The sequence below is a fragment of the Tasmannia lanceolata genome, unplaced genomic scaffold (genome assembly GCF_043159265.1).
Source record: "Tasmannia lanceolata isolate RefF3 unplaced genomic scaffold, GAP_Taslan_0.1 ptg000025l, whole genome shotgun sequence".
Lineage (NCBI taxonomy): Eukaryota > Viridiplantae > Streptophyta > Magnoliopsida > Canellales > Winteraceae > Tasmannia > Tasmannia lanceolata.
In genome coordinates this window covers 3,057,094-3,082,078 of record NW_027518702.1, presented here as the reverse complement: position 1 = coordinate 3,082,078, position 24,985 = coordinate 3,057,094, and the positions used below count along the sequence as shown (strand labels likewise).

At 41.5% G+C, this 24,985-nt stretch overlaps 1 protein-coding gene across 2 annotated transcripts in view; it reads right to left on the bottom strand.

Moving 5' to 3' along the window:
• Positions 1-616: 616 nt before the first annotated feature.
• The window catches only part of LOC143858047 (putative DEAD-box ATP-dependent RNA helicase 48), a 33,746-nt gene continuing 9,377 nt past the window's right edge, over positions 617-24,985 (bottom strand). The window contains exons 3-11 of one of the 2 annotated variants that reach the window (XR_013238848.1): positions 20,528-20,583; positions 20,218-20,442; positions 19,830-20,036; positions 19,626-19,712; positions 3,199-3,294; positions 2,907-3,122; positions 2,199-2,381; positions 1,176-1,585; positions 617-872 (exon numbers count right to left, since the gene is read on the bottom strand). Coding sequence is in view for 1 of the 2 variants with exons in the window: in XM_077368639.1 (XP_077224754.1) it covers positions 1,355-1,585; positions 2,199-2,381; positions 2,907-3,122; positions 3,199-3,294; positions 19,626-19,712; positions 19,830-20,036; positions 20,218-20,442; positions 20,528-20,583 (1,301 nt within the window). In the remaining variant the exon portion in view is untranslated. Of the gene's footprint in view, positions 873-999; positions 1,586-2,198; positions 2,382-2,906; positions 3,123-3,198; positions 3,295-19,625; positions 19,713-19,829; positions 20,037-20,217; positions 20,443-20,527; positions 20,584-24,985 lie in introns of those variants that run through there. The other variant, XM_077368639.1, reaches the window with a different exon arrangement.

The window sequence follows — 24,985 nt, the reverse complement described above, 5'->3', positions numbered from 1 at the left end:
GAGAGAGTGCATATATCAATTCTCTACCCACATGTAAACTATTCATGCTTTTAGAGCTCGCAATTAAATTTTTATGGCAGAAAAAAAAAAAATTTGGGGATGATAAATGAAGGTACCCCATTTTTACTGGTTTTATTATGACCAATAGAAAAAAAATTCGATGTAAAGAGAATAATGGCACCCACTTTATCAGTCACTTGTTTTATTATAATTGTGAGTCTTTAGAAAAGTGGTGAGGAGAGGATTTGCCATTATAAAAACAAGAAGAAGAAATAGTAGGTATATCTATTCAAAGAGGAATTCTAGACAGAAGGGAGGTGAAAGGACTCTCGCATTTGGCTGCACATCACCATCATGTTTGACGTTTCAGCCGATATTGATGCATGATGGTGATCCGTTATTAATGCATGATGGTGATGTGTAGCCAATAGGAGAGCCCTTTCACCTCTTTTTGGCAAGGGCTCCCTTCAATCTAGAACTCCTCTTATTAAAATAGTAAGTTTCACGTCTGAATACAGAGATGCCATTAATTCAATTCTCACTGCAAGAGACATTGCAATTAGAGGAACCCACTATGGTGCAGTGGGTTCCACCCTTGGTTGATCAAAACTGCCTATTTTATAGGGCTTGCTTTGGATCCTCTATAGCCCAAAAATAGTCATGCATCCAATTGCTACATAAATAGTGTAGTTTTGTTGTTAAACATGCAGAGTCAAAAACTATATATATCCAGCAGTTGATTAGAATGATTTTTACCCAAAGTGAGATCCAAAGCAAGGCCTATCAGATGGATGGTTCAGATCAGTCAAAGGTTGGATCCACAGTGCTGTAGCGGGCCTACATCATTGCCGCCTAAGGGACTCTTTGAATACCTACAAAAATAGATTTTGCAAATGATGATTATAATAGCTCTAAAAATACTATAGTAAATGCCTTCCAAAGTGGCCTTGGATGCCTCTAGGTCCTAAGCCACTTTTATCATACTAGATTCAAACCCACTTTTGCAAATGATGATAATATTTTATAATAATGATAGACATTAATAACATAATAAATGTAATATCCTACTTTTCTTCTCTAAAACAATCCTAGATGTAACAATGCAGGAACAGTCAACAAAAATCATGGTAAAAAAACATAACACAATGTCAAGATCACATGGACTTTATCCAGACCTGTTTGTGCCTGGTTTCATGGCTTGCTGCTGGAAGGCCTGCTACTGCACTGAGCAAGATGGAGAAAACCTGTTGGTAAGTTGTTTCTTACATCAGCACCACCATGAGCAACAAAAATTTACAAACAATCGGCATTGCTCAGTCACCAAGAAAGAATTAAATTCGACTTTAAGGTTCGTTCACTTTCTGATTCGAATGCCAGGAATGTCCCTCAAACCCATCTTGTTTACTGTTTTTCTATAAAGTGCAGGAGGCTTCTGCAACCCAATTGAATCACAGAACCTATTAGCAAGTTCTACTAACATGGTTTTATCTCTTCCAATTTCCTTGATTGAATTGTAGTAACCAAGCCAAGCATGATATGCTGCTTCCTTGACACTAATATCAATCCTTGCCATTGAATCTTCCACCTGTGTGTAAAATGCATTCGGAGATTTACTTGCCATCATATAATATTTCCAGGCAAAAAAGATGGAAAATTACTTTACATTTCAGCAGGGTCACTGTAATACAGTGTCTTTCTCTTTTACATCACGAAGAAATTTTACATCACAAAGAAATAAGATACGTCAGGTTCAATCACTATAGCCAATTGGTAAGCGTGAATCTAAAATTAATGTCTAAAATTCAAATCCAGTTTACTGAAACAAAATAGAATGCTCACCCACCTATTCTCATTGCAATTAAAGCATATTTTAAAAAATCCTTTTTTAGATCATTGATACCATTAAAAAAAGGGAAATGATCTCTCTCTCTCTCTCTCTCTCTCTCTCTCTCTCTCACACACACACACACAAACGGTTTATGTGAGAATGGTTCACTGCTTGAGGATAAATTCACCCCTTTAACGTTTTTCTCTGCCTCTAAAACTTAACGAATAACGTTAAAGGGGGGGATTTTATCCGTCTGAGTGGGGGAAAATATCATTTCCCTAAAAAGTAGCAAAAAACAAAAAGTCACTTGAAATTCCCACAAACTCAAGCCAAAAGCTAAAAAAGCAAAGAAAAATAGTTAGGGATGAACCTTCATTTCCATATCTGAATCTAGTTGAGGTAAGGGAGACTTCTTAATGGGCAAATCTTTTATTTCATCTAAGAAATATTGTTCCCATGGTGCAAGCATCAGAATGCCTTCTCCTTCTTTGCCCTCGCGCCCAGTCCTTCCTAGACGGTGTATGTATTGCTCCCTGTCAGGAGGAATGCCCACCTAAAGATTGCCAATTTCTATCATTACCATCACATAATTCAAGTGTATGCAACACAGGCATGCAACCATCAAAACTTATCTACAAGAATCCCTGTAAAATTTTCTTATTTACCAATACTATCGTCCAATGCCTTAAATAACTTTTAAATTTTTCTTTACCAATTTTACACTTAATTTTAGATAAAGTTTAATTTTGATTGAAAGATTAAAGAAAACAATAGACAAATCCCTAGAATTTCTCCCTGCATTGATAGTATTAAAAACTCTAATCCTCGAAAAGTCTCTCCACCATATATAATCTCCTCTATTTTGGGTAGAGGAGTATCTCTCTCTAAATATAAATGTGGGCCCTGCCCTATTCATGACTCTGGTGGAGATAGTGTGCCCCACCAATCAATACACGAGGTGTAAAATGCTGGGGGCCATCATATGCATGGACTTCGGTGGAGAACATGGGATCAAAAGACAGTTTAATGGTTAATACAAGTTGACTGAATAGACAGCATTGGCAAGTTCCAAAAGTACCTGAATTACAAGAGTAACATCAGGATAATTCATTCCACGAGCAGAGACATCGGATGTAATAAGAATCAATCTCTTAGATTCGCGAAACTCATCAGATATACGAGTGCGATAAAGTTGAGATTTTCTCGAATGAATTTCCCTGACATTCAGTTTTAACTCGCGGAGAAGTTGGAACATAAGTGACGTTACCATTGCAGTCGTACAGAAAACAATGACCTGAAAGCAAGTACAACTATAAGAAATCGAGCATTTATTAGTGGAACAAAAATTTACCAAAAACAAAAACGCAAACCTTGTAATCAAGCACTCGCATGATATGCTCCTTCAAGAGGTGGTGAACTATTTGAAAATGTTGTTCATGCGGTGCAACTAGATATGACTGCAGAACCTGCATTAACAAGAGAAAAAGGGCACGTGAGTTTGGCACTCAACAGTATATTCCTTCCAGTGAATCAGTGATGATGAGACGTACATAAATTACATATTGTTTAAGACTAAGCAGAAGTGGTCGGAGTCGATCAGACGACACTAAGCCAGTAGTTAACGAACTAAGTACATGCCCAAATCAATAGAAGAATAACAATGACAGGAAAAAGTGTTCCATTTGGCAAATTATGGGGCTTATCTAGCGTGGTGTGGGCCCCTTGTTTTTTCATAGGTCCCCTAAATTTCTCCAGATGAAGTGACTGAGGACCAATTCGAAACCTCCCACAGATGACTGAAGTACTAATGAAATAAAGCAGAGACTTCTAATCATTCAAGATGAATTTAATAAGATACAGGAAATTCCTGGAAATGTAACAGGGGGGGGGGAAGAAACACTGATATAGAACTGTCAGATATTTTTCTTCTCTTGCTATTTTAGGTGATATCCCATATAAAAGTGGTCCGAGAGAGAGAGAGAGAGAGATTATAACTTCCCTCAATTATGATCTTGTTTCTTTGGCCGATTATGCTCAAGACCTTTTAGATTCGAGAACATGTGGTTCTCAATCCCAGGCTTCAAAATATGAATAAAAAAAGAGTAATGATACGGTAACCAAGTTGGGAACTGAGCATGAAACCAGGGAATAGCCTCTTCAGTCTTCACACATTAACAAGTACTTGGCTTTATTTATTTTTTTGAAAGATGACAAATTTCATTAATATTTGAGGTGCAATCGGGACCAGGGGTCCTAGCCTACCTGTACAAATATTAAATATAAGGCATCGGACACAGCCAATGGTTTACAAAAGACCTACTTCCAGAAGAAAGGGTACAAGTATCCTTCTCATAAAGAAAAGAGCACATTACAAATATGATAGAATTTCAAAATCCTCCCGTTCAGCCCCCGCTTTAGCCAAAGTGTCGGCCATTTCATTTGCTAGTCGTCTTCGATGTTCAAGGCGCGGGTTAAGTACCCGCATTAGATCCAGTATTTCCGCTGTAGACTAAGTGCCTCCACTACCATAATAAACAGATAGGGTGCCAGTGGATCCCCCTGCCGAATCCAACTTGATGCTTTAAAGAAACCCTTCTCCAAACCATTAATGATGACTGAGAACAAGTTTTCTAATATCAAAGCTCTGACCCAGTTCCTCCAGGAGGGCCCGAAGCCCATTTTTTCTTGAATGAAATCAAGAACATCCCAATCAACATGATCATAAGCTTTTTCTATATCAATTTTGAATAGGAGACCCGGATAGTCGCTTCTCTTTGCCGAATCAATAAGTTCGGTAGCTATTAAAACACCATCAAGGACCTGCCTCGAGTCAACAAAGGCTCCCTGAAATTGTGAAATGATCTCCCCCATGTAGTTTTTCACTCTTCGTGGTAGTAACTTGGCAACTATCTTGGGGACACTGTGCATCAGGCTAATGAGGAAATCTCTTGTCCCAATCACACCTTCTTTGGGATTAGGGAGATGAAAGTCGCCTTCGTTGCTTCACTAATGATTCCCCTCTCAGCAAATTTCAGAAAGAAGGCCATAATGTCCTTCTTCAAAATCCTCCAAAAGGACCGGAAAAAAGCCATAGGATAGCCATCCGGCCCTGGGGCTTTGTCCCCAGCCATGGAGAAAATAGCATGTTCGACCTCTTCTTCTGTGAAGAGTGGTCCAAAGTAAGTCTCTGATCACCCGTGATTTTCTTGAAGTTAAGACCCTCCATCTTCGGCCGCCACTCCACAGATTTTGAATAGAGGCTAGAGTAGAATTCCACAATTAAAGATTTGATAAGATTGGGGTCCTCAACAATTGTCTCACCCTGCTTTATGCAGTTGATCAGGTTTATCCTTCTCCTAGAATTGGCTGTTCGGTGAAAGAATTTGGAATTTTTATCCCCAGCCTTGAGCCACAACGCGCGAGATTTCTGTCTCCATCGAATTTCTTCTCTGCGTTGGATCATCTCATTTTCAACAAGTAGGTCCAACCGAGTTATCTGATCCTCCTCTGACATTGTTCCTTCCTCCTCTTTGATTTCTAAGAAGGCCAGCCTATTTGAGATAGCTTCTCTTCTCTGATTCGACTCTTCATCAAAGGTTTTTTGCCATTCTTTGATCTTGAATTTAAGCCTTTTTAATTTTTTACGGAGAGCATATCCTTTCCAACCCCTGATCTGCAGTTCCTCCCACAAGTGCTCTACCTTTTCCGCAAAGCCTGATACTTCCAAAAGGTCCAAATCAAATCTGAACGGACGAGGACCGCCAGAGAAATTTGAAATTTCCAGAACGATCGGGTTGTGATCCAATTCCGTTCGGGGCATCGCTTTTTGGGAGATGAGAGGGAAGCGCTCCTCCCATTCACGAGTAAGGAGGACACGGTCAATCCTTGTCATAACAAGGTGAGCCTGATTATTAGACCAAGAAAACTTTGCTCCGTTGAGTGGGATATCCAGTAGTTCATGGCTCTGAATAAAGTTGGAAAAGTTTCGCATGCTGGTGGTGCTTCTCGACAATGTGTTCTTTTCAGATGGATATCGTATTGTGTTGAAATCACCCCCCAGAATCCAGGGACCCTGCCATGATTCTCTAAGGGAGTTCAACTCTTGCCATAATTCCCTTCTATCAGAGTAAAGAGGAGGTCCGTAAACAGTTGAGAGCATCCATTCCTCATTGCAATCAGATGAGGAGAAAATTATGGATATCAGAAATCTCCCTTCTCTGACTTCGTTGCGGTGAAATCTGCTCTCCTTCCATATGACAATGATTCCACCTGCTATGCCAATCGCACCCTTTGCAACCCATTCTCGCTGATTTCTTCCCCAGACATTGTTAATTGTAATATCTGTGATCCCCATTAATTTAGATTCGATTACTGCCACCAAATGTAACTGGTTTTTTACAATAAAGGCCCTCACCACCCTAAATTTTCTGTCTTCTCTTAGTCCCCTAATATTCCAGAAGCCTATTTTCATTGAATCGGGAACGTACTCCTAAGGCTTCGAAATTCTTCAAGTAGAAACCCCTTGCTGGCCTAGGATCCGCACAGGACCCTTATCTCCACGGCGCAGCAAGTTTGTCGGAGCTTCCAGTATCGATTTGGAGGCGATTCCAAAGGTGAAATTGGCTTGATGATTTGATTTTTGCGTTAGCACATCCCCACTGCTTTGCTTTCTTCCTTTTACAGACCCTCGTTTAGCCTCCGTTTGGGTGAGTTGGCCGTTGATTTTCTTTTCTTATGTATCAGGGCTTGCCTTAAAATGCCCAAAGCTCAATTAACTTTCCTTAAAATGCACAAAGCTCGATTAACTTTTTGAGCTAATCTAGGGTGAACCGAGGGCAGTAAGGTCTTTTATTGTCTGAGCCCAGAATGCATTGATGCCATAACACCTGGTCTAGTCACTTTTCCAGACGTCCCAATCAGGGGTAGTTGAAATTTGAAATCGCTTTCTGCGACTCTGAGGGTTCACTAGAAACTACCGATACACAGTTTTGAGGATTCCACGTGGGGGCCAATATGTGGAACTTGTCAGTAGTTGGTAAGCAAGGCTGCCACGTGGGGAGCGTAACAACGACCTTCTCTCTGATATTGGTACGGGTACCGAAGAGATTCGAAAAAGTCGCTGATACCTGTTCCTGAACTAGTCCGGCGGAATCCCACACCGGAGATCTATTCTCCCATTTTTTCCAAAAGATCGACCGCACTTTGTATACCCCGTTTTTAAGACAGGTTCCCCCTCTCTCCACGTCCCAGACTAGTCTTCTACAATCGGATCAACCCCTATCGGAAAGGGTGTGACAATGACCCGGAGAAGCACCATTGACTTCTGTAGTTTCCATGCTGGGACGATGATTCTTGCTGATGCAAAACTCATACAGCCTTCATGGTGTCCCTTCATGTCTATGTCAAGGACGGTTCCAAATAACGAGCCCAAGGCTTGTACAGTTGAAGTGGCCCAGACATGGAGGGGGATTCCTGTGAATCTAACCCACATGGCTTCAGCAGCTTGTTGATAGCTAGGGTTCCACTCCGTGATAGAGGATAAATAATCGCCTAGTGCCTTGTCCCCCCTACTTCTTATAGCTAGGGTTCCACTCCGTGATAGAGGATAAATAATCGCCTAGTGCCTTGTCCCCCCTACTTCTTAGGGTGTGCTCTTCTAGAAACAGGAAGAGAACTTCATGAGGTGCTAGATCAGAGGGTTTGGGTAAACTCGGGAAGTCCCAAAACCCTTTTGCCCAAGTCCATAAGTCTTCCAGCCTTACTCCAGGGTCTTTAATACGACCTATGAGGCATAATTTTAGGATCAGTTGTCTCTTAGCAATCTCTTGTCCAGAAATTAGGATCGTCGGTATTCCATTCTCCTTGGCAGTACGGGTAGTGCCGGAATCTGGCCAGACCTTCTCCTCTCTAAGTGTTGGCTTTAAAGGGATTTGGTTTGAGGCTGAGATGTCACTACTGTCCATCCGTCCCTTCCACCAAAACAAACCCTGCAAATTTTCCGCCATTTGAAGTTCTGGTATCTGCATCTCAAACAACCCCAGTTCCTTCGCCGGGCAAAGTTTTCCCCCATTTTTTCCGATCCCCCGAAGGGCTTCTATAGAGAATAATGAGAAAGGGACGAGAAGGGTTTGGGCCCTAAAGCCGCCTGAGAAGAGCAGAAAGTATATTTTTTCTTCTAGCCGCCAGAGAAGAGCCGAAAGTATCTATAATAGCTCCAATTTCTAGAGGGGAAGTATCTCTCTCTCTAGATAATGGACGAGTACGTAGCTTTACGTTTGTTCCCGTTTTTTCTTTTTTCTTTTTCTTTTTTTTGCTTTTTCTTAAAATGGCAAGTACTTGGCTTTATGTTTGTTCCTGTTTTTTCTTTTTTCTTTTTTTTTTTTGCTCTTTCTTAAAATGGCAAAACTACTCCCTATGCCATGTGGCGTGTAGGGATTTGCTCGGTTCCACTCTCGGTTAGGCAACCGGTTTCCTTAGCAGCACTAATAAAAAATGGAGGAAAGAGGGAGACAGCACTATATGGGCAGGGTTCAAAGTTCAGAACAAGTTGAAAATGATTGAAACGAGAATGAAAGATTGAAATATGGTGACAATTAAAGGGCTCAAAGCCACGAAGAAAAGTATTATTAATTCTAAGAGCTGGAAAAGACATCAGAAAAGGGCAATCATAGTGAGCATCAGAATTTACAAAGACCGGAAAATAGCAATAGTATAGAATATCCTTCAAATGGAGGAGACCAGCTGAGACAGAAATCCAAGGCACTACAGCTTAGAGAGAGTGTGTGTGTGTGTGTGTGTGCACGCGCGCGCGCGCTCACTGAGATAGATCTTATTGCGAGTCACACCATAGATTTTTTTTACCTAAATGTGTATGACGCTGAAGCTTTTGGATTGTAGCGCTAGATATCTAGAAACCCACTTTTCCGAGGAGGAAGTAAGAGCCACTATTTTCTCCAATGAGTATGATAAAGCCCCCGGTCCTGATGGTTTTGTCTTCAATTTTTTTTTTAAATGTGGGAAAGTTATTAAAGATGATTTAATGAAAATTCATTTCTGAATTCCATGAAAGGGGAAGATCAAGTCAAAATATGAAAGCTTTTTTTATTACTCTCACTTTGAAGAAGAATGATTGATGCAAGATGAATGGCACTTGTATACCTGGAATCCGGTGTCGATGTCCTCATCAACGACCCTACAGAGGTAAGAGATTTTAGACCAACTAACCTTGTTGGTATTCTTTACAAGGTGATTGCCAAAATTCTTATAAATAGAATGAAAAGGGTTATCAGCTCAATCATTTCAAAATTTCAAGCAGCCTTTGTTGAAAACAGGCAAATATGGGATGGTGTTTTGGCCATTCAAAAAATAATAATGAATGGTGTTCTCATAGCAAATATATGCCTTGAATCATGGAAGAAAAACAAAGTTGAAGGAGTTATATGCAATGTTGGTAAGGAAAAGGTGTAACATCATGTGGCGATACTGGGGCGATTTCATCTCCCCCCCCCCCTCCCAAGGTCGATGGAAACCCTAGGGAGGGAGGCGATTTCTTCTCTCTCTCTCTCTCTCTCTCTCTCTCTCTCTCTCTCCTTTTTAGTGTTTTTTTCTCCCCTCTCTCCCTCTCTCGTTTCCAGATCTCTCACTTTCTCCCCCTATCTCCTTTTCTTTCATTTTTCTGATTTCTCCCTGATGTCTCTTTCTGCCTTTTCTGATCCCCCCTCTTTCTATCTCTTTGGTCTCTCTTTCTCTTAGACCTATCTCTCCTACTTTCTGATCTCTCCCTCTCTCTCCCTTGATGGGCAAGGGAGGCATTGGTGGCCTGATGATGTCGGGAGTTGGGCAGATCTCGCATGGGATGCAGCAATAGTGGCTGGAGGTGTGGAATGGCCGGATCTAGGTCCGAGTGGGCAGGATTCAATGGGGAAAGGATCGGATTTGGGTAAGGTGGATGGAGAAAGTGGGTTGGTGAGTCGTCAGAAGTGGTGGGCGTGGAAGGAGTATGAAAAATGGTGGCCGGATTCGGGGGAAAAAAGGAGGTTGGATGTGGTGGTGGTGGTGGTGGAGAAAAACTATGATGAAGGATGCAGACGATGGTACTGAGACGGCCGGTTATTCCAAACCGTCCTCTCCATCGTGAAACGCCGAAGGCGAGTGGGATGTCGGAAATGGTGCGGTGGATGACCGGCAAGGGGCTTTGGGAAGCTGTGGGTCGCCGGATCTGGGGGCTGTGTTAAGTGATGGAGGCGATGGGTAGCCGGAGTTAGCGTTGAGGTTGTCGTCTAGAGATTGGGAGGTAAAAGATGGGTTTGATCGAGGTGCAAGGTTGGGGCTAGAAGGGCCGGGGTGTTAGGTTAGGATAGTTGTTTTGGGTTGCATGTAGCTAGCTGGAGAGGTGGAAGGCGGTAGCTGGAGAGGTATTGGTTCAGGAAGGAGGTAAGAATAGGGTTAGGTGGAAGGTAGGGTAGGGTTAGGGATTTAGGGATTGGTAGAAGTAAAGGGGAGTAATTTTAGGGTGAACAATGGTGGTCTCTAGGGTTAGGTGGAAGGAAGGGTTAGGGTTTTAGGTTCTGGTGGAGGTGAAAAGGAAGAAGCTAGGGTGAACAATAGTGGTCTCTAGGGTTAGACTAGAGTTTTTGGCATGGTGGTTTAACGGGGATCCCCCGGGACGAGCGGTGGCGCAAGGTGGAGGTCGCCGAAGATCGGATTCGATTGGTTGACTATTGTGCACAGTTAGGGGTGCACAATAGCTTAAGGTCTTTGAGGGGGATTTTTTTAAATCGAATTCACCAGCTAAAGAGTGGTGAAGAAGTCTGTGTGATGTAGCAAGTCATACATATGACTTGATAGGGCTCACAAATATGGCACTTTTTGTTGGATTCGATTCAATTGAGAACATTGGGCAGTGTAAAGGAAAAGAAGGGGACTGGTGAATGCACTCTCGGTTGCGGTAGTAGATGAAGAATTCGAAAGGAAAGAGAAATAGTTATTCGGCATGGTGGCAACGCATGGAAGTGTGGACATCACTATAGCGGTTGACCTAAAAGATCACTTCTTTTGGTTTTTATTGGCCTAGGAGTATGCTCCTGGCCACTCTTAATTGATTCTATGTAATGCAAGTAGGGACCCTGGTCCCCAATGTAATCTTCATAGTATCAATAAAATTGTCAATTTTCAAAAAAAAAGAAGGTGTAACATCATGAGGATTTGGGGCAAGTGTTTAAAAACCCGGATGCGAGTCAAAATGCAGCCAAGAAAAAACCTTGTCAACTCGACGAAAAACGTGGATGCGGGTCAAAATGCGTTCAAGAAATATCCTTGTCAACTCGGTGCAGAAGCGGCCGAGAACGCAATTGACGCAGTTGAGTACTCGGTTGACGCAGACCTCGGGAGTGTCAAAGGAGTTTTTATTGATTCTGTAGGGCAAAACACAGAACGTGGCCAAGGGAAAAGGGAGTCGACTCGGGGGAGTCCACGATGACGCGGGGGAGTTTTAAAACTAAATTTGGGGCACTTGAAGATTACTTGATGGGTAGAATAGAGTTTGGGAACAAGTGGAGGATGTCGATGAAAGAATGTTTGTCTATGAATTCCTTTTTGATCTTCATCAATGGTTTTTTGAAGCTCGAGTGGTACCCATCAAGGGTATCCTTCTCCCCTTATATCTTCACTTAGAGTAAAATGATTTCAGTCGCAATGGACAAAGGTCTGATTGAGGGTGTTCTGATTGGTGGAGTGGAAAGAATTACCCAAACAATCAAGGCGGGGCAATGAGCAAGCAAGATTGCGGATGATAATGTAATTTTTTGCGGCGCCAAAGAAGAGGGGATGAAAAATCTTACACCGCTGGCCTCAAAAATCAACTTTTGTACAAGTTCTATCATTGGTTGAAACATCGATGGTGAGCAAATGATGGAGTTCATTAGATTTAATGGTTGCATGTTTGAGCATTTCCCGATGTCCTACTTGGGTCTCCCTCTCGGATTTGGCATCCCAATCCCCTCCTCAAATCGCTTTGGACTCCTATTTTGAATCGTATGGCGATGGAGTTATAATATGGAAAAAAAATCATAGTTGTATGAAAAAAAATCTTCTCTCTCCTTTGGTGGAATAATTACCCTAATCAAAACTGATCTCACCAATCAGCCAACCTTTTTTTTTAAAAAAAAAAATGACTAATCAACCAACCTATTGCATGTCTTTATTCAAGATTCCAATCAGTGCTTCAAAAAGAATTGCAAGACTTCAAAGGAACTTTCTATTGGAAGGTAAAGAAAATGGTAAGAAACTCAAGCATCTAGTAAAATGGAAAAAGATTAGCGAAGATTAAAAAAGAATGGAGGCCTCCCGGTTAGGTGATGTTATTGCTAGGAACAAAGCTCTCAGAGGAGAATGACATTAGAGGTTTGGAACGGAAAGGGAGGATTTTTGGAGGAAGCCGATCTCCGGAAAATATATGGGACTGATTGTGGAGAGTGAGATATCAAAAGATTTAGACGATGTTGCAGGTCTGGTGCTTGTAGAGATGTAGATCAAGTGAAGGACTTTGACTATCCACGATAGAAAATGGGTAGAATGTTAGAATTTTAGGAAGCATTTGGCTCAATAAATCTGCCCCACACAAAGAATTCTCCACCCTGTATAGAATTGCAAAACGAAATATCGCCATGATTTCAAATTGCTTTGAGTCGTCTAGGGTTGGGAATTCCATGGAAATTCGAAAAAGGAAAAAATCTTTATTAATACAAATCTCTTTTGCCATTTGGAGAATTCCTGCATGTCGCAGTAGAATCAGCTCACATGGGCTTTTGGCCTGAGTGGACCTTCTATCTTCGCTCTTTCTTCAAAAATATGAATGGAGAGTGGCCCAATTCAACTCTCTCAACAATCAAGGCTTTGCTTGGACTGCAATCAAGGAAAAGATTAATACCCAAGACTGTTTGAAGAAAAACAGTTCAGAATTTGAGAACAGATGCCTCCTATGAAGGAAAGATGAGGAAACAGTAAGTCATCTGCTCCTTCATTGTAGTTTCAACACAAATCAGTGGCATAAAGTTCCCGAATTCCATCAAGAATGCCCTTGAAAGATGGAATCTTAATCGACTGGGTAAGTGCGGAAAAACAAAGTGAACTGCTGCTCCATATGCTACCATATGGATTTTATTGAATGAAAGAAATGAGAGTCTTCATTGATAAGGAGAAAGGGATTTCATTAAGGAAATGATAGCAGCATAACCATATTTTGATATTTTCACTAACCCATCTTCTCTTTAGCATTCAAAGAGCTGTCAAAAGGTCATTAAATTTCCCAAAAAGCTCTCACGAGCCAATTAAAGAAGAAAAAACAGCTGAGTTTGTGCAAATATCAAAATATGGTTATGCAAATAACATTTCCCTTCTTTTTTTTTGAATGATTTTCCCTTCTTTTATTGCCTTGAAAATCAAAATCCTGATTGCTAAGTCAGACGCCTATATAAACGAATGTTGTGCCATTTTTTACCACCTAGGTTTATAGATGCTGAAAATATATGTGCAGATGAAAATCCCCAAAAGAAAGGAGATACTGAAAGATCAATCTAGGGGATTAAGGGATCGAAGACGGAAGAGATAAGCACCTTCTCTATACTAACTTACTCCAGATGGGAAGGATACAAAAAAGTTTAGCTGCCAGAGTAGATCCGACTCCGTGTTTACCAGCAGAGACATCTATATGACCAAAGCCTTGTCACGCCCAATAGGGAAATCCCAATTCATTGGGCCTTTCGATACAATCAAATAGATTGCCACAAGGGCACCATATTTCTAATTATCTTTCTATGAAAAGAGGGAATGATCTTCGGGTAACCACTACAAGTAAGGGAGACTTATACGGGAAGAGCGGAAGGTTGAACCTGGTGAGCAGAGTATGCAGTCATAAGACTTGTAGAACACTGCTTTAGATACAAGGCTGTAAATAAAGCACCCCCGATCTACACTAGGGTATTGACGGTGATTCTGAAATATCACAGAATAGAAAGACTGTTTGATGGGCAGATATAGTGGTGTTCTCTGGCTTTGTCGGTAAAACCGATTCTAACGAACCTGAGGCTCACACTTTGCTTGAAGGGTTGCATATTTTTCGAAACTCATTCACTGGTTGTCTTGTAATTGAAGATGACTCCTCCAACATGATTGATTGGGCTAAAGAAGAAAGCAAAGGTCTGTGGAGGTAATTTTTAATTATTGCGGAAATTGCAGATAACTGTAGTAGCCATGAGTTTTTTTATCAGATGCATCTCTAGAAGTATGAATGACTTGGTTGATAGTCTGGCCTAATGGTAGAAAATTTCATTAAAAGGGAGAGAGAGAGAGAGAGAGAGAGAGAGAGAGAGAGAGAGAGAGAGAGAGGGAGGGTGGTTATTGTGTGTGTTGGGGAGGGAGGGGGGCTGTGGTGCTCAAGACCGAGATGGTCACTACAAAGGAAGAATAAAGAAGAACATCACTACGAACAAAAAAAGCAAGGAACTATACATGAAATGACTTCATCAAGGGAGAGGGAAATCATAAACATGAAGACTCTCACTGCCTTCACTATTTGCCGATCTTCTAACGTGCTGGAAAGGGATAGATGATCCCGCCACTCGATCCATAATCTCGTCAATCACAAACCGCAAAGGATGGGAAACCCTTCCCTTCAGCCATATGATAACATTGAGCAAGTCTCCCTCCACTATCACTCGATCTAAGAGGTTAGGCTCAATGAGCTTGATGCTTTGGAGAACCACTCCAACCTTGGCCCCGTTGGAATCAGCAACCCCGATGGGGCCCAAGAAGGCCCACCTCACCAACCCAATATCATCTCTTAGGACCCCACCAACATCTGTTGGGCCAGGATTCCCCGAGCTAGACCCATCAAAGTTGAGCTTTAATTGACGAGGGCCAGGTGGCTCCCAAAGTTGGGATATGGGAGTCATCTGATCGGTAATCATACACCTCCCCCGTCCATTCCAAAGATTAAAAGTTGATACGAACCTGAAGCTGAGTAGGGTTTTCACCCAGAAATGGTTAGCGCAATACCTTCGAGAATATGAAATTGAGGGCTTTTAGCTAAGCCACTAAAGACTCGAGCATTTTTCTTTCTTTTCTTTTCTTTTCTTTTTCTTATTTTTTTATGGAAGCATTTCTCTCTTTTCATAACACCCAAATCGTTGCTAGAAATATAACATTCCATAGTATCTTTCCTTTTTGCCTCCAAGAGGCAAGGGTCCCCTCTCCAACAAATCCGACAGCCTGAAAGGGAAAGCCCGTGTTATACCAAATTTATAAAGGATTCTACTCAACACATACTTGGCTAATCTGCAATGTAGGAACATATGATCCATTGACTCTCCTACTTATATGTATAAGGTGCAATGATCAATGATCAACAAGTGGCAATTGAGCAGGTGATCCACTGTCAGGATTTTATATAGAAAGGCCATCCATCTAAAGGTACATACCCTGGGCAGTGCAGGAATGCCCCACACTCTGGTTATATTTGAGGATACATGGCTAGAAGCAATCATGCCGTAGAATGATTTGATGTTGAAGACCCCAGAAGAACATTTGACCCAAACCCTTTTGTCTTCACCATACTTCTTAATATAATAGGCCTCTAGCAGCACAAATAAACTTGCCACTTGGCCCAACTCTCTATCAAAGAAATTCCTTCTAAAGTTAATCTTCCATGTACTATGTTCTCCTCTCTCACAAAGCACTCATTTACAAATGCTTCCTTCTCTACACCATAACAAACAAGTCAAGAAAGACGTCATTTAAGGGAACATCTCCACATCACTTATGAAACTAGAACCTTATCCCTTCAATGAATTTATGCTTTTGATACAGGATATCTCTCCAAGTAGTCATTTCGCCATGGCTGAATCCAGTGTTTAAAAACACAGATGAGGTGTGGAACGCGGCCGAAGAAAATCCTAGTCGATATCTCTCCAAGTAGTCATTTCGCCATGGCTGAATCCAGTGTTTAAAAACACAGATGAGGCGTGGAACGCGGCCGAAGAAAATCCTAGTCGACTTGGCATAGCATGGCCGAGTACCCAGTTGACACAGTCATAATTCAGGAAAGTCGAAGGAGTTTTTATTGACTATGTAGGACAAAATGCGGAAACATGGCGGCAAAACGCAGAACACGGCCAAGGTAAAAGAGAGTTGCCTCGCTTCCTTCTCTACTACCATAACAAACAAGTCGGGAAATACGTCTTTTAGGGGAACCTCTCCACATCAATTATGAAACTAGAACCTTATCCTTTCACTTGAATAGACTTTGAACCTTATCCCTTCATTCAATTTAAAAACACGGATGTGGCGAAGTACGTGGTCGAAGAAAATCCTAGTCGACTCGGCACAACGCGGTCGAGTACCTGGTTGACGCGGTCATAATTCAGGAAAGTCAAAGAAGTTTTTACTGACTTTGCAGGACAAAACGCGGAACCATGGAGGCAAAAAGCATAACACAGTCAAGGTAAAAGGGAGTTGACTCAAGGGAGTCCACGATGACGTGAGGAATCTGTCATCTGCGATCCATTGACATGGTGGCTAAATCTATCATCCGAGATCGACTGGCCTGGTGAAGGACCATACACGCCTTCAATAACTCTAACCTAGAGTTGGCGCCTCTCCTCTTCATACCTCCATAGTCACTTCCCTAGGACTGCACTATTCATACCTTTTAGTCTCCTGATTCCTAGGCCCCCAGCTTTGATTGGCTTATATATCTCCTCCTAGCTTACTAAAAGCATTTTATACTTCTCGTCTGACCCCCTCCCCATCCACAAGAAATCTTCTTTGGTTCTGTGCAATTCGCTTGATTACCCTAATAAGGCATTTCAAAGACGGATAATTGATAAATCAGAATATTCACGAGCACCGAATTTATAAGAGTGATTCTTCCTCCCAAGGATACCAGGTTACGCTTCCAAGTGTCCGGTCTCTTCTACACCCTCTCCACTACCGAGTCCCACTCAATGAGCGTACCTCTTTATCAGTTCAATGACGTTGTAATCCTATCATGAATATAGATGGTTGTTATTTATATGGCAGCCTCTGCTCAATGATGTTGTGATCCTGTTCCTGTTTCTTTAAAAAAATTAGTTATCTTTAAAAAAAATAGTGTACAATAATATTAACATGGTTTTAAATTTCGGCCAAACTATTTCGATTTCAGCTGCTACAGAAATGAAATTCACTTAGTTTCGGAAAAATACAAGATTTAGCCCGAAATTTCAGGATTGCGTTTGAAATTTCGTGATTTCGTCCGAAACAAAAACAAAGTTCACGTCAAAATGTCAATAGTTAAATAGAAACTCTGACAAAAATCAATTCAACAGGTAGAAAAGAGAACAACGAGATTCCATTAAGTTGTTTCTAAAAAAGTTCACAAATAAAATGAAAAACCAGTGGTGAAGAATCTTACCTTGATTTCGGTCGTAATTTTGAACCGAAATGTTTCCATGATTTTACAAGATTTCGGCCAAAATTTCATACCGAAACCGAAATGTCTCCGTTCCACTAATGACCGAAATGTTTATGTTTCAGTGATGACCGAAATCGAAGATATTAATAACCCCTCTAAATAGAAAACCACCTATCCGGAAAACAAACTTAAGCCTAGTTAATAGCCTCTATAATAATATTGGGCTGGTCCAATTGTTTTCTTATATTAATAAAACGGCTTACTGTTCCGGCGCTCGAGCACAAATAAGCTTATCAGAGCTCCAGCGCAGATAACAGGGTGGGCCCACATTTTTGGGGTGATCCAAAGCATTCATAGGATCATCCTAACCCATGCAAAAGTGGAGGGGGAAATGGGCAGATTTGTGGACAAAAGTGTCTGTCCATTTTTCCCTCCACTTTTGGATGGGTTAGGATGATCCTGTCTGCCCATTTCCCCCCTCCACTTTTGGATGCATTAGGATGATCCTATGGATCTGATTTTTGGCACACGCCTTATCTATGGAAGGGCCTTCCAAATGAGTGCTTTGGATCACCCCAAAAATGTGGGCCCACATGATTTTCTGGCACTCGAGCGCAGATAAGCTAGCTGCGCTCGAGCACAGGAACACTTTTCTGTTAATAAAATAATATTTATTAAAACATACAGGAGGATTGCTACTTAAAGAACTAGGGGTGCAACTTGAGTCGGGCTCAACCCGAACCCGATGGGTTCAACTCGATTTTGGCTCGGGTTGGGTTGGCATTTCCTCGGGTTGGGTTGGGGTTGGGAAAAGCCAACCCAATTTAATTTCGAGTTGGGTTAGGGTTGAGGCTTAGTTGAGTTGTAGTTAGGGTTGAGGCCTTGGCAACCCGACCCAACCTCTGCCCTCTAATTTTATCTTGATTTTCTATGGGTTATTGTATTTTTCTATTTGGCCTACGGTGAACCCGAAACAACCCGACTCGATCTTGGTTAGATGGTTTGGGTTAGGGTTGAGAAATTTAGAGGCGGGGGATGGGGGGGGGGGGGGGTTAGGGTTGACCATCCTCAACCTGAGGCTCGAGTTGGTTTGGGTTAGGGTTGAGGGAACACTATCTCGGGTTGGGTTAGGGTTGGCCTCAACCCGATCCAACCCGACCCGAGATGCACCCCTATAAAGAACCATTGGTAAAGTACCTCTTCGGCAAAATAACTATTGGTAGAGTGACTCCTCGACAAAACAACAACTGATAGAGTAATTTGATTCATTGAAAGAGATATTAGACGTTTTAATTGAAAGGACTTTTAACCCATTAACTAGGATGATCGTCAACCTTTAGAAGTCCCTCCCTGGAAAAGTTAATAACATGTCAATATTAATATCGTCCCACTTGTTGTATCTTTTGGGGGGACTCTCTCAGTCTTCCCCGGTTCAATGAAAGTTGTTAACATTCAAAAAAAAAAAAAAAATCGTCCCACTGGTCCCTAGGGCATTAACTTTGGTTCTATTGCAATTAAAATAAATTTGATTATAACATATGCAAATGAGGAGCTTTTTTATATGGTGTCCACAAGTATGCGCAAGTGTTTTTTTTAAATATATTGGGCCCGCATTAATCGATTCGATGATCCAAACCATTCATTTATTGGGCCCCAACTTAAACAGGCCATGCACCTGAAAATCAACTCCATAGGATGACCCTAACCCTCTAATCTGTAGAGGTTTATATAATGTGTCATCCCTCTACAGATCTAAGGGTTAGAATCATCCTATAGAGACGATTTTTGGAGTTAACAACGGTGAGGAGTGAAATCCCTAGGTCATTTTCCGGGCTTGAGATGAGAAAATGATCACTATAGGCCTTGAGGCGGTAACTTCTGCCTCAAGCTGCGGAAAGTCGACTGTCACTGCACAACCAGGCATTTGCATAATAGCCTATTTAAGTTGGGGCCCAACAATAAATAATGTGGGCCCCACTGTTTTAAAAAAAAAAATATTTGAATGGCCACCATTAAAGAACTCTGCAAAGAAAATGCTTACTTTAGAGTTTAGACCATGCACTAGTGTTTATAGGATTTATTCATAAACTAGCATGGAAGAATTGAATAAGAGATTATGACTCAAGTATTGCACAAGAGAATATAAAACAAGTTTTTATATCGTGCACGACCATGCAGTTCTCGTGTAGGCAAAAAATGTACAGTGGAGCCACATGAATAGATGATGTTCGTTTTTGGTCCCCATTGTAGAAAGGTCATGGGAGCCATATGATGATCCGAATCTCTTTGATAAATGGGAAACATATAGCAATTACAAATTGATAAATAGCTAGGGAAAGTATTTTGTACCTTGTCATGAGTTTCAATGCCTCCTAGACCCACTGTATCAATAAAAATATGCTCCTTTTTCAAAACAAGCTGTGAAATACGGCGAACCTGCAGAATTTGTATGGATTTTAAGCACGGGAATAGTTTTTATATAGAATTATGCGACAAAATGACAAAGAAATGGCATGCAATGAATTTTATGTGAAGGGAATCATAAGAAATCACCTCTTTAGGAATTGTAGCAGAAAACAGCAATGATTGCCTCTGACGTGGCACACAATCAACAATTTTTTCTATATCCTTACGGAATCCCAAGTCTAGTAAGTGATCAGCTTCATCTAGAATAAGTACTTTGAGGCCCATTAAACGCACAGAGAGGCCAGATTTATTCTCAATATGATCCAATAACCTACCAGGGGTTGCCACTATAATCTACAAAAGTAACACAAAAAAAAAAAAAAAAAACAATGAGAAACATTTATGGGCGATGAGTACAGAAAGAAAGAAAAGGAATTCCCACATATACTGTTGAACATTAGTATGCTCTAGAAATCAACAAAATCCAAGATTTAAGTAAACTAACAATCACACCATTCAAAAAAAAAAATCAAACCTGGCAAGGATCTGATTCAAGGCGTTTCTGATCAACCTTAAACCGGGTACCTCCAATTAATGTTTGGACACCGATGCCATTATGGTAATTTAGCAAAACATTTGCCTCTGCAGCAATCTGACTAGCAAGCTCCCTTGTGGGACAAAGAATGAGAACAAGTATGGGTGGGACCCGTTGATTGATACTGCTACTTGATGCCCTAAGAACTGCTTCAATTGCAGGGAGCTGTTTGCGGTCAACATTGTGATCGAAACAAAATTGATGAGATATTCAACACACTACACAGACTTTAAAGAGATAATTGATGTACCAAAAATGCTACACTCTTGCCCGTGCCTGTTTTGGCTTTGACTAGAACATCATTTCCTGCTCCAGGTTTTGTCAGAGAAACACCACTTAAGAACTTCAAAAGAATTATTTATAAAAATACCAAGATTTTATATATATATATATATATATATATATGAGGAAAAGGATTGTACGCTCGAGTGTACCAAGCTTATGGTACGCTCGAGTACCCAATCACATGTGGGCCCACTTTGTTAGGATGATCCAAAGCATTCATTTGAAAGGCCCTTACATAGATGGGGTGTGTACCAAAAATCAGCTCCATAGGATCATCCTAACCCATCCAATTGTGGAGGTCAAAATGGACAGACACTGTTTGTCCACAAATCTGCCCATTTTTGCCCTCCACTTTCGGAGGGGTTAGGATGATTCAATGGAGCTGATTTTTGGTACACACCCTATCTATGATAGGGCCTTGCAAATGAATGCTTTGGATCACCACAAAAAATGTGGGACACATGTGATTGGGCACTCGAGCGTACCATAAGCTTGGTACGCTCGAGCGTACAATCCTTTTCCTCTCTATATATATATATAAGAAAGCTGTGGTGACAAAAAAATGAGTACCAAATCAATATTAAATGCATAACCACGAAATAACAAGTCCTAAGTACACAAGTAATTGCAGGCTCTTCATGCTGAGCTCCAAAGAAAAATATTATCACTGAATGGCCCATGGTCAGATGCATGAAACAATCAGGAAGCTTGAGTATAGAAATCCTCATGTGTGCAACAGCTACAATAACAGCCATATTGGTTGGAAATAAAAGGACATACAGGTACTGGATCGGTCTCCCACAGTCATGGCATCTACTTCACTAAAAATTGAGGTTTTTCTTTTCTTTTTTGAGAAGTAAACGGAAAATTTATTAAAAAATGAGGTATTGAAAACAATTGTCACCAATTTATGGGTAACATAGGTTCTATTCATTGGTTGGTACAACTAATTGTAGCAAGGAAACAGAAGTCTATCAAGCTGATGCAAAAAACATTATGGAGGGATTAGTTTCCACTTAAATATCTCTTTTGAGCAATCTATTTGAAATATCTTCAAGATCTACCTATGGCTAATTCTAGATAATTTCCGTTTTCTTGATTCAGACCTCAAAAAATAACCCAACAAAATACATTTCTTAAAGTATTGACAATCATTATTAATCAGCATTTAGAGTTAGCACTATTGGCAAGATCTAGAAGGTATCTGCTCCTGCTAGAATCCTATTTTTTTTGTTGGATGGATACATGGATAAGGTGAACTCTTTAAAACATCTTGAAGATAAAAAAAGGCTCCTCGTGGGCAAACATTTGCATTTTGTGTAGACAAGAGGACAAATTTCGGTCATCACATTTTCTTGAATTAAGAAGTGTCTTTTTGGATGTCAACAACAGGACTTAAATAGTTTGACATCTCTTTGGCCTTTCAAGAGTTAGTTATGGACTTTTTCAATCAATGGAGAATTCACAATCCTGAAGATAAAAGCAGAATTCTTTGTTTGGCAGTGTTCTGGGTAATTTATAGTGAAAAGATTAGGAGAACAACTGAGAATAAGTCTCTCCCCATTAGTAAGTTCATTTGGGAGGTTAAAGCCATACATGAGGTGGATTTAGTAAGGGCATAATTTTGGGGATCTCAATGCCACAGATGGAGTTCATTTCTTTTTCGTTTTCTTTTTCCTTTTTGAATGGTAGATGGAGTTCATTTCTAGCCACATAATCAAAGAGAGGACAAGTTCGAGATGGAAGCCGCTTCCTATTGACATGATTAAGCCTTATTTTAGTAGGAGATTAATGGGGAATATGAGCCCCACAAAAAAGGCGTCCATAGAAACAAAAGAGTGAAGCGCTGTTGGCTTTCAACCGAAAATGAAATGTTTTTGTGGCGAGAGAACGAAACTGAAATTTAAAACCTTGCTTCGATCCAACCCAACCGAATTGCTAACTGAATCTATTCCAAACAGCTAGAAAGAAAACCCCGACATAAGTAGCATATGTTTCCATTTTTATTTTTTTTGGAATGGTCGCAATTTCATTCAAAAGAGAACGGGAAGACTGAAATGGTCAACCAAAGGTACAGGAAGGAAATAAAAGGAAAAGAAAACAAAGATGGGGGTGGGGTTGGATGGGGGGGGGGGGGGGGGGTGCTTCCCCACGCCGTCCCTAGCTAGTCTGTCTGCCACACTGTTAGCGGGCCTCCTAGTGTGCTTAAAAATGACTGAAGTCCCTACAACTCGGTCTTGAATCTCATCAAAGAACCGGGCGAATCTCTAAGGGGAACTACCAATCCACTCAGGCATCTAATGACATTCATGGAATCTCCCTCCACTATCACCTTATCCATGCATTTTGTATTCAAACACTTTATTCCCTGATAGACGGCTCTAACCTCTGCCTCATTTGCATCTGATGTCCTAATAGGACCTGAAAAGGCCCAAATAACCTCGCCACTTGAGTCTCTTAGAACACATCCTATGCCTATTGGACCAAGCTTACCCATGCTGGAACCATCAAAGTTTAGCTTAAGCAACCCATTCAATGGAGCCTCCCATTCTTTGACAATCGATGGGCGCCTTTCTACACTAGAGCATACCTCCTTCCAACCCTCCCATAGGTCGAAGGCCGAGGCAAACCAAAAAGGAGGTAGAATCCTCACCCATGCTATTACCATAAGTTGTTTCCATTAACCACTATAACTATTTGTAACCAGTATATATCTCGATCCCCATAAGGGGAGCCCTATTAAACACTTGAATGTGTCCAATACTAAGCCAACCTTCTTCTAGGCTTACAAGCCTGGAGCCACAAAATGCCAATGGGAAAGATTTTGTCTACAACATAGGGAAATACATAAGACCCCAAAATGTGAGAGTGCAGTTCCATACAATATAAAGAAGTTCAAGTAACTAACACGTGAGCCAATGTCAGCATTAATAAAAATGATAAACATGGCGCAGGAAATTTGCATGATTCTGGATAGGGCAACTCTCAAGGGGAAAAACACCGTAACAAATTCTAATCCAACTTAACATGGACATTAAAACTTAAAACTTCGTTCATTAAAATAATAATTTAACACAGTTTCAAATGACTAGTGAAAAATAAGGCATCCACCAACTCTTAATCAGTTTTTGACATTTTGTAGTTTTCTTACTATCGTAGGTTGTTAGAAGGTTATATGTTGTGCCTAAGGGCATTTTAGTCATTGTACTTGTTATCTTTATATAAATACATGAGTGAGGGGGAGCTATGCTCTAACTCACTCTTTTCTCTCATTCTCTTCTCTTTTCAACATGGTATCAGAGCCCTAGGGACCACCATTGAGGACATCCCTCTTCTTCTACCTCCTCAATCCCTCGCCCAATCCTCACCCTAACCTAACCCCGCTACGTCCTCCACGCCTCCCAGCCCTCTCTTCTCTCCAGCCACCGCCGGACCACCTCCCCTCGCTCTCCTCTCTTCTCCACAAGTCCTGCCCCTTTCCACCCTCGCCGGACCACCTCCCCTCCTCTCCTCTCCTCTCTTCTCTACCAGCCCCGCCCCTTCCCATTCTCGCCAGACCACCCAACCCCCTCGCCTCTCACCAGAGAACAGAAGTCTCGCCCCTTCCCACCCTCGTCGGACCACCTCCCCTCCTTGTCCTCTCTTCTCTTTTCTACCAGCCCCGCCCCTTCCCATCCTCACCGAACCACCCAACCCCCTCGCTTCTCACCAGAAAACCCCACCAGCCCCTCAACACAAAAACCCACCCACCCCCTCCTCCAAAAGCCCCTTAATCTCTTCCTCTCGCATTCTTCTTGGTTTTCTCGTCCTCCTTGTTCCCTTGTAACAGCCTCCTCTTTTTCCTCTTAGCCCCTCTCCTTCATGACCTAAATTATACTAGCACCTCTTTTATTCCTTTCCACTGCTCCAATCTATGTTACTTGTTTCTCCTCCTTATTGCACACCATGTGTTTGCTGAAACGTCCGAGCGATGTATTATGCTTTCGATTTTATCTCCTAACCTCTATTCACTTCTCGGCTAGTAATCATGTGCTGTTCTACTATGCCCCTTCATCGGAGCCGCAATATCATGGTCGTGCTTGTCGTATGATTCTTCTTCTCTCCTTTGTTTATTTTACGCCATTGTGACTGATAGTCTCCCTCTATCTCTTTCTTCATGACACCTCCTGTCATCATGGATCCTCATATCAGCACTATTCTCGTTGTTAGCTCGACTCCTTCACCCTCGGCTCCATCTTCTAGCTATTCTCCTTCTGTGGACACTTCATTCCCTCAGATGCCTTACGTTACACTCAATGGATCCAATTCATCCCTCCCAAAGGTCTTTTCTCATGCGCCGCACTGTATGCCGGGCCGTGGGGCTCGTGACCCTTCGCTTAAGGCTTCTATTCTTGGCCCGTACGTTGGTGGTGACCGTCCGGGC